This window comes from Saprolegnia parasitica (genome assembly GCF_000151545.1).
Source record: "Saprolegnia parasitica CBS 223.65 unplaced genomic scaffold supercont2.50, whole genome shotgun sequence".
NCBI classification, from domain to species: Eukaryota; Oomycota; class Saprolegniomycetes; order Saprolegniales; family Saprolegniaceae; genus Saprolegnia; species Saprolegnia parasitica.
Window position 1 is genome coordinate 177202 of NW_012156444.1, and position 9706 is coordinate 186907.

At 59.3% G+C, this 9706-nt stretch overlaps 3 protein-coding genes across 3 annotated transcripts in view; 2 read left to right on the plus strand and 1 right to left on the minus strand.

Moving 5' to 3' along the window:
- SPRG_20839 (hypothetical protein) overlaps nt 1-2815 on the plus strand; it is a gene marked incomplete at both ends in the record, with an annotated part of 3572 nt that extends 757 nt beyond the window's left edge. The window contains 6 exons of the mRNA XM_012349148.1: nt 261-274; nt 316-470; nt 521-642; nt 689-1573; nt 1631-2273; nt 2318-2815. Coding sequence (XP_012204538.1) covers nt 261-274; nt 316-470; nt 521-642; nt 689-1573; nt 1631-2273; nt 2318-2815 — 2317 coding nt within the window. The remainder of the gene's footprint in view (nt 1-260; nt 275-315; nt 471-520; nt 643-688; nt 1574-1630; nt 2274-2317) is intronic.
- A 240-nt stretch (nt 2816-3055) lies between these two features.
- On the minus strand, nt 3056-4339 carry SPRG_09669 (hypothetical protein; the record flags this gene model as incomplete). Its single annotated transcript, XM_012349093.1, has 1 exon — nt 3056-4339. The coding sequence occupies one exon, from the start codon at nt 4337-4339 to the stop codon at nt 3056-3058; it is 1284 nt and encodes a 427-aa protein (XP_012204483.1).
- A 2407-nt stretch (nt 4340-6746) lies between these two features.
- SPRG_09670 (hypothetical protein) lies at nt 6747-8673 on the plus strand (the record flags this gene model as incomplete). Its single annotated transcript, XM_012349094.1, has 1 exon — nt 6747-8673. One exon carries the CDS (start codon nt 6747-6749, stop codon nt 8646-8648), a length of 1902 nt encoding a protein of 633 aa, XP_012204484.1. The 3' UTR covers nt 8649-8673.
- Nucleotides 8674-9706: the final 1033 nt, after the last annotated feature.

Genomic DNA, 9706 nt, shown 5'->3' on the forward strand with positions numbered 1-9706 from the left:
GGTCAAAGCGTCCTAAAAATGTAGAAGACTACGATCTTATGCGTCTCGGACAGTGCGGATGTCGGCGGGTTCGATTCGAAGAACGACAGAGGGGGACCGGCAGGCGAGAGTCGGCTGGCTGCATGTGCTAAAAATGGCTCCAGGGTTCTGTCGCGCACGCGTGCTCTCTCTGGGTGCGGGCGGTGACGCCAGCGACTGTGCCAGTGGCCACAACGGTTTGAGATTGTCTTTCCGAAAAAGATACGGTTGCGTGATTTTAGCTTCAAGGAGGCAGGTCCGGATACGCTGGCCGCACGTCATGCGATCGGATAAAAGCCAACATGCGTCTCGTCCAGCTTGTCTACTGCGTCCTTGCGGCGCTCCTTGGTGGCGTGGCCGCGGGCGTCGACCTCGCCTTCCCCGAGCACGATGCGGTCGCTGCGGTGACCGACCTCGTCGTACGCCGCCTCGGCCATCGCTACGTCGAGCAGGTACGTTCATCGAAGACCCAAGGCGCAGGATCGATGCGTGGGCCATCTAGTTTACCTTTGCCACGATGGCACCGACCAACGATGGCCTCGACGTGGCCGAAGTGAGCTCAAGTCACGGCAAGATTCGCCTTGCGGGCTCGAGCGCCACCGCCTTGGGCTATGGGTTGCAATGGTTGGCTCAACGACACGTCGCGCCCTGAGAGCTAAGGCGCACGTAGGTACCTCAAGACGGTCGTGCACACGCAGACCGACTGGGAAGACCATGCGCTGCAGCTGCCGCCAGTGCTGCCGCTGCCGCATGGCAGCCACCGCCTCGAGAAAGCCTCCAAGTACACGTACTACCAAAACGTGTGCACGGTGAGCTACACGTCGTGGTCATGGTCCTGGGCGAAATGGGAGAAGCACATTGACTGGATGGCGCTCAACGGCATCAACATGCCGCTGGCCTTTACGGGCCAAGAAAAAGTGTGGCAGGCGACATTTGAGCAGTTTGGCATCTCCAAGGCCGGCATGGACAAGTTCTTTGCTGGCGCCGCGTTCCTCGCGTGGGGTCGCATGGGCAATCTCCGCGGCAGCTGGGTCAAGGGCCCGTTGCCACAGGCGTTCATTGACGACCAGTTTGAACTCCAAGTGCGCATTCTCGCCCGGATGCGCGCGTTTGGGATGCTGCCGGCGCTGCCCGGGTTTGCCGGCCATGTCCCGGAAGAAGTCGCATCCAAGTTTGCGAACGCGTCGATCTCGCGGTCGCCGAATTGGGGCAACTTTCCTGACGCGTACTGCTGCGTCTACATGCTCGAGCCGACCGACCCGCTCTACCTCGCGATCGGCAAGACATTCGTCGCCGAGCAGCGCCGCTTGTATGGCTACACGTCGTCTTTGTACCAAGCCGACACGTACAATGAGATGGACCCGTCGCATTCGGATCTGCCGTACCTCGCGAAAGCGTCCAAAGCCGTCATCGACAGCATGGTCGCTTCGGATCCGAACGCGGTCTGGCTCATGCAAGGCTGGCTCTTCTTGAGCGACTACTGGAACAACGACCGGATTCAAGCCTACGTTGGCGGTGTCCCGGACGACAAGCTGCTCATCCTCGACCTCTACAGGTACACAAACCGATGCCTCGCGTTTACTTCTATCGTCTAATTGTACTTGGTATGTAGTGAGGTGGTGCCGATCTGGGAGAAGAGCCACAACTACTTTGGCAAGTCGTGGATTTACTGCGTCTTGCACAACTTTGGAGGCAATCTCGGCTTGAAGGGCGATCTACCCACGCTCGCGTCCGACCCGGTTGCGGCCCGTCGTCGCAGCAACGGCACCATGGTCGGTGTCGGGCTCACGATGGAAGGCATTTATCAAAATTACATCGTGTACGACCTCGCGCTCTCCATGGCGTGGACAGCCGCCGCCGTCGACGTGCCGTCGTACGTCCATCGCTTTGTGACGGCGCGCTACCACAGCGAGGACGCCTACGCCCTTGCCGCCTGGACAATGTTGTCGTCGTCTGTGTACAACGCCACGAAAGCGTTTGGTGGCGTCACCAAGAGTATTGTGACGCGCCGGCCGCACTGGCACCTCGACGCGTCGACGTTCATGCCCTCCAACATCAGCTACGACCCCAGCGCAGTCGTGCACGCGTGGCAGAGCCTGCTCACGGCCGCGGTCTCGTCGCCGGCCCTCGCCACCACCGACACGTACCTGCACGATATCGTCGACGTGACGCGCCAAGCACTCAGTGACGCCATCTTGATCGACTACAAGCAGCTTCGGCACCTCTTCCGCGCTGGCACCGTGGCCTCGAGCAAGGTAGTGCAATGGAGGATGGGATCTGGACTGTCGTATTTGATTAGGTACATGCGATCGCCCAACGCATTTTCGACCAGATCGCTGCCATGGACCGCGTGCTCGCGTCCCATGAAGACTTTCTCCTGGGCAAATGGCTCTTTGACGCAAAGGACCTCGCTGGGAACGACACGAGCCTTGCCTTGTACTACGAATACGAAGCCCGCAACCAAGTGACGCGCTGGGGCGACAACAACGGCAACGCGATCGGCGACTATGCGGGCAAGCAGTGGGCGGGCCTCGTCGGCAGCTACTACCTCGTGCGCTGGCGCATCTGGCTCAACGAAGTCTGCCGCGCGTACGAGGCCAAGCGACCGGTGAACGAGACGGCGACCAAGGCGGTTATGGAGACGTTCGAGCTCGGGTGGCAGACCGAGACCATCTCGTACCCGATCGCCGCGCATGGCGACACACTCGCCATCTCCAAGGCTATTTTGCACGAGTTCTTTGGCGCCGTGTCGGTCTATGATGCGAGCGTTGACTTCTTGCCTGCCCTTGCCCACTGAATCGCCAAAGCGAGTTTGATCGAGTCGACGTCGACTGTGCAGAAGTAACAAGATTAACCCGACAGTCCGGCACTGTCTCGTTGGGTGGCGAGGTCGAACGAAGAGACATTGTCGGACGAATACGCTGGATGCTGGATTGGAAACGAGAGACACTGTACGAAACGATTCGGGATTGGAGGATGCATGACGTGGCAGTTACAGAACGAGAGATACACTATGACGTGGCGCAACGAGGGCACACTAGGGCAGTACGGTGAACGAGTCGAGGGGCTTGGCCGTGTTGTCATGGGCGATCCACACCACTTGCATGTTGGTGCGCGTGGCGATGATGCGCGACGTGCCATAGATGTCGCCCTCGGCAAACGCCGACCACTGTGGCACCGACGAGACGCGCCGACCGCCGTGGCCACGGCCGCCCGCACCCGTCGTAACGTACACGACGCCCTTGGCCTTGTCGACCTTGTTCTTGAAGACAGGGTGCGTGCGCTCGTACGCGTGGCAGTGCCCAGCAAAGACGACGTTGACGTTGAGCTTGCTGTAGACGTCTTCGAACTTGGCTTGGAGGCCACAGTGGGGCTCGGACGACGCCTTTTTGTACTTGCCGGCCCAGCACGACTCGACGTTGTTAATCTCGAACGGCGTCGACCCGCACACGCACTGGTGGTCGTCAAATGTGCTGTAGAACGGGTTGTGCTTGATGACAATCACGTACGGTGTCGTCGATCGGTTGACGGCCGCCAAGTCCTTTTGGAGCCACTCGAGTTGGTGGTTGCGCTCGGCGAGCCAGCGTTTGCCGCCAACACTCCCGCTTTGCGAGCCGACATAGTCGTCAAGAAAGATTGCATGGACAAGACCGACGTTGATGGCGTAGTACGTCCGAAACGCCGCCTTGTTGGTCTCGGAGATTGGACCGGGCACGCGTCGCAGGTACGCCTTGTACTTTTCACCGCCCACCGTGACTTCGTGGTTGCCATTGATACCCGTGGTCGGCAGTATCGAGAGCGTCGGCTCATGCAAGTCGAACCACTTGTCCCACTTGTTTTGCTTCCCGTTGGCGTACGTCCAGTCGCCGGCGACGAGGATCGCTTGCGTCTTGTGGCCGTGGACTGGCGTGCGAAAGCTGCGGAGACTCCGGTCGTTGAAGTCCATGTCACCGACGATGCCAAGCACGGTCGGCGCGGCGCTGTCGCCAGGCGCCGGTGGGGCCACGAACGATGCCTGGAACGACCCGATCGAGTACGCATACATCTTGCGAGGCGTGAGTTTGCAGAGGTCGGCCGTGTGCAAATAGGGTGACTTGTAGCTCCCGTCCGAGTACATGGTGGACGTCGATGTGGCGACTTGGTTGTCGCCGTACTTGACCGAGAAGGGCTGGGCTTGGCTGCTCGCAAAAGATACCGAGACGCCGTCGGGGCAGCTGGCTGCGAACCCCAAGTGAACTTGACTCACCTCGTCGGCAGCCAGCGTCGACACGAGAGCCGAGAGGTAAAAGGAGGAGAAGAGGGGTCGAGTGATGCGAGCCATAGCGGGCGAATCGGGAAATGAGCAATCTCGCGTCCGAGAGCAGGCTTCAGCGAGTGGCACTGCATTAAGAACCTAAACACGACGCCCTTCGATCCTCGCCAGATATGAGACCTGTACCACACCAGGTACCACCGATTGTTCCTCCAACCAAATTGCATCCGCACGAGGTTAGCCCTACAAGTTCGCACTCTTCGACGCAAGAAGAAGGCGCGAAGATCCATTGATAGTAGCTTTCGCCGCCGAATGCCGCTTGAGTCACAAGCGCCGAGCTCCGACCTCGTGCCACTTGCGCGCCTTGGCGTAGAGTCGGCGCTGATCGAATCTTATCGGGAATCCGTATGCATTGAAGCAAGACGTGAAGGCAATGCAAAGTGTGAAGTTCCAATGCCTGCACGAATAAACCAGACGAACTGAGACATGCTTCTAGTCCATCTCTTGTGTCCGCGAAATACCACTGTATGACAGTATGTTCCATGCGCTGCAGCCATCGTAACAGCAAACGGACGACCAACGGGTCACCATACCAGTAGTAAACGCTCGTTGCTGGAACAACCGGGCGTTGGCGTCACGTTCGGTGTTGCATCAATCACAACAACTTGGTTGGGTTGCGGCCAAGTGCACACTACGCCGTCGGATCGATGCCGCGTTCCACCCTTGGACGCTGTAGAGAAAAGGCAGGGGTCGCCCTATAGAACAAGCGCACATTCTAATCCCACCACCAACCACGTTTTCGTGTACTCTACCCAGCTAGCCGGATAGGTGTCAATAGCTAGCTAGATAGATGGATAGATAGATAGATAGATAGATAGATCGATAGATATATAGATAGATAGATAGATAGATAGATAGATAGATAGCAGAATGTCATCCACTTCGCAGTATCGGTGGTAGCTAGAGCGTCCGCGGCTAAACCACACAATCGGTGTTGTCAATCGGTTACGTATTTCTAGAGCCACGGCACCTGCAGCTCGCGCTCGTGGCGCACGGTTTGCCGTTCAACTTGGTGGTTGCACCGATATCGTTCTCAAGAAACACAGCGTGGACGAGGCCCATCGCGAGTGAGTAGTAGTACCAAGGCTTAGGTCGAAGCTCCTCGCTCGCATCCAAGAGCAACTACGTCTCGTGGCTCTCGCCGGCCGTGAGCACCTCGTGGTTGCTGTCAATTCCCGTGGCGGGCTCGGTCGCGAGCGGGGCTTCTTGGAGCGTGAGCCACTATGACCCACTTGGTGTATCGACCAGCGACGAAGGTGGCGCTGGCAATGGTGCTAGAACGTTGGAACCGACTTGTCCGTGTCACAAATCCCCCCGTGTCGCCAATGTCACCGACGAGTCGGAGGCCTGTTGGTGCATTATAGCGTCGTCGCCGGGCGATGGTGGCACGCGAAATGGTTGACGCAAAATACGAAACGCAGTAGACAGCGATCTCTCACCGAGTGCAGGTTTGGCTATGTGTAGTCGACCTCGTACGTAGCACTCGAGGTTTGCTCGAGGCGGCCAAGAAAGAAGACGCCGTTCGTTTTGCACTACACTGTAGCGTGAAAGTCCAGTGCACTTGACGCTAGCTCGTGACTGCCAGAGCACCGAGGACCGACCGCACCAAGAGTCATGTCTGTGTCGTCGGTATTGATCGGGCGCATGGGGCTCAGGGAGGGGCGGCGAATCGGCGCGAGATTTGGCGCCTTGACCGTCATGTGTCCGACTCGGGCGACCATTCGTGATATCCTGCATTCTCGACGAGGTAGACTCTCCGTGGCAACGGATGACTACGATCAGCCACCTCATGTATGGAAGTGCCGTCGCACCCACGGGATAAAAGGGTCGCTGGGCTGGAGCTCAGCGTCCGACATGTATCAGTGGCGCCATCGAACCGCCAGGACGATCGAGACACGACTGCGACGATGACATGGCCGAGCGTCTCATCTCGACGATGGACGAGGTGTCTTTCTGTCCAGTGCGACAGATGATCGTGCGCCAGTTGATCATTTTTGGCGCTCGATTGAGTCAGGTCGCATGAAAACAAGAATTCAGCAAGATGATAACGTCAAGCACATGCTGGCCTGTTGATACTATCCATGAAGAAGTCCCTGCATACTATGAGCGCTGCTAGCCTTTGGTGGTCGGAGCCTGCACCAAGTACGTAGGATTGCAGTCTCAGGATGCGTCGAGATGGTACACTTCAATTCGTTGTGGGCGACCGTATGCAGTCAAGTGATAGGCGTGCCCAGGTTCAACTCGACACAACGTGATAAAAACACGGGTTTTATCTTGTATCCGGACAGTTTGGGTATAAAACCGGCACATCGCACGCGTTTTACTACCCACCTGGGTGTTTAAACCCATGTGGTGGCCGGCGAGAGGAAGTGTGCCATTCAAAGAGCAACAGTAGCGGCTTCGTGTGACGTCAGCCATGAGCCGCTTCGTCCCGTGCACCGCCATCTTGCTCAGCGCGGCGCTTGCGCTCCTCTTCAACGTCATCTGGCGTGCGCAGCTGCCGGCGCCACTGGACGTGCCACCCGCAGACGGGCGCTTCGCCGGCGCCGCCGCCTACAAGTCGCTCGCGACGATCGCCCGCGCCAAGCACCCGATCGCCACGGACGCCAAGAATGACGTGTACAGCTATCTCTACGACTCGCTCGAGGCCCTCCGCGCGGCGCATCCGCGTCTTGTTCTCGACACGCCCCGGGCCACACGCCTCGCGGACGACCTGCCATCGACGCACACCCCGGCCGTGCCCCGCGACGACGACGCGTGCGCCAACGCGTCGTGGTACTTCAACAAGACGCAGATCATTGCGCGTGTGCCTGGTACCTCCAACGACAGCATCCTCCTCACCGCCCACTTTGAGTCGGTCGCGCCGTCCGACGCCGGCGTCGCCGTGCTGCTCCAGGTGCTCTCAACGCTGCTCGCGCGCAATGCGACCAGTACGCACAGCCTCGTCGTCTTTTTCAACAACCAAGGCGAAGAGAACGGTCTCTGTGGCTCGAGATGGTTTGTCGAGCAGCACCTCCTCTCGACGTACAATGCCAAAGCCTTTCTCAACGTCCAAGGCGGCAATGCTGGCGGCCGCGCGATCCTCTTGCGGACCACCGACGATGCGCTCGCATTCTTGTACGCATCGGTCGCACCGCATCCGCACATGAACAGCCTCGGCGGCGTCCTCCTCCAGGTCCTCGGCAGCCGTTCCGACTACGAGGTCTACCAGCCCGCGGGCATTCCCGGCCTCGATGTCGCGTTCTACGAGCAGTACGCCGACGCACGTGACGATGCAGTCGATTTCATGTCGCCCTCCGAGCTTCAGTTTTGCGGCGACAACATCCTCGCCGTCACAAGCGCGCTGCTGGCGCTGCCCACTTTGCAGTTTGACGCGACCGGGTCGGCCGTGTACTTTGACGTGCTCGGGTCGTTTGGCATTTCGCTCACGCCGTGGGTGCGCGTTGCGCTCACGCTTGTCGCGATGAGTCTTGCGGCGCTCGTCTTGGGGGTGAGCTACCACTCCTTTCCGCTCTACGACACGATGATTGTCGTGACACCCAAGGCGTTTGCCCTCTCGGTGCTCGGCGAGTGGACGTACATCGTGCGGTCGTTTGCCCAAGCGCTGGTCGGCGGCCTCTTCTTCAATCTGCCGGTCGCCGTGCTTCTGCATACGACGCAGCATGCGCACTTTGCCTCGCTCGCGCTGCCAGCCGGGTTCCTCGGGAACGTTCTTGGTGCGACCGCCGCCGCGCACAAGTGGCGCCATGGCCAGCCGCACCCGAACGTCAACGCGTACATTCACTTTGCCGCGTCCGTCGCGTCGTGCAGCGCCGGCTTTGCCCTCCTCGCGCTTCTGCCAAGTCCGATTTGGATCTTGTTTGCGATCGCATCGATCGTTTACTCGAGCGTTCTGCTGGTCTTTATGGCCGCGATCATGTACGTCCGGTACCAGCACGAGACGTACGGCCCGGACGACGAGGCCACGTACATTCCGACGCGCACGGCCATGATGTACTACTCGTCGATCCGGTTCGAGAACGTGCTCTCGCCGCGCGCGCCGCAGCTGCGCGTCTACCTTGGCCTCGCGGCGGCCGTCGCCGTGTACATGTTTCTGGCGTTTGAGCTCTCGGTCGATATTGCGCTCGATGTCGCGTCGGTCGGGGCCAAACATGCGCTCGTGCTTTGGATGGTGCCGCTGCTCTTGACACCGACCTTGTATGTCCTCGTGTCGCTCTGCGCCTACTGGGAACCCAACGCACCGAGCTACCGCTTCTACTACCTCGTGTACGTTCTGCTCTGGATCGTCATGTCCATGTGGTGGCTCGTGACGGGCTAACATCGAATGAAGACTTTAGACATACCTCGGCACGTATTAGATCTTGTTTGGTTGGTTTGGGCATGCCATGCCCGATGGAGAGCGTGCCACGTTCCCGTGCTCGTAGGCTCTTGATCATTGGTCCAGAAAACACATACCTTAGCCCCATGCCTTGGCCCCTTGTACCGAGTCGATCCTGGGTCCATGCATCCATTCGAACTCGTACCGGTACATTGGACGGCAACAGACAACCTGTACACCCTGCCGGTAGACGCATGATCGTTATTCTACTAGAATCGTGCTCCAGTCTGCGTGCTGGCAATGTGTTGGCTGCGAGCGGCTTGGACGGAGCGTTTGTTGGATCGCACAAATCCCCATGCACCGCTCAAGGTCCAACCCGACGATACTATGCTGCCACGTATGGAAATATTAACATTGCACAATCATTTCTAGTATGAAATTACTTTGCTACACGGGCAATCAACGCCTTGAAGATATTTTCGGGGCCATTGGCTTTTTGGAGCCGACCAGACCGAGCGTGGCAGCCAGCACGACCCGAGCGATGCAGCCGCGGAGAGTACAAAAGCGCGCCGCCTCATGGACTATTGACAGGACGCAGCGTCGCAGGTCACGCTTCTCCAGCGAGCGATACAAACACCAAGTACACGCAGCGCGGCGATGGCTTGAACGCCTTTACAGCCCTCGGCGGCGCGAGTGATCTCGGTGCCTCAGAAAACGAAATCGCATGTCCCTCTACGACCCGCTCTACCACCAGAAGCGCGCTGCAAAGCTCGCCGATGCCAAGTTGGCGGCCCAAGAGGCCCTCATGCGTAAGCCAAGCCCGACGGCGGCCACGAACCAAGGTTCGCGTGCCACCGCGTTCGGGCGCAGCACGACCCCGACGATTGTCCGCCAGCGTGCGACGACAACTGTCCCGGTGACTGCGCGATCGACGATTCGGTCGACGCAAACGCCCGCCACGACGGCAGGGCGCCCAATGACGGCGAGCAGCCGCAACGCCATCACCGCCGCGCAGCGTCGCGAACCGGTGGCGAGCGTTGCACCTGCTCCGTCCAGTG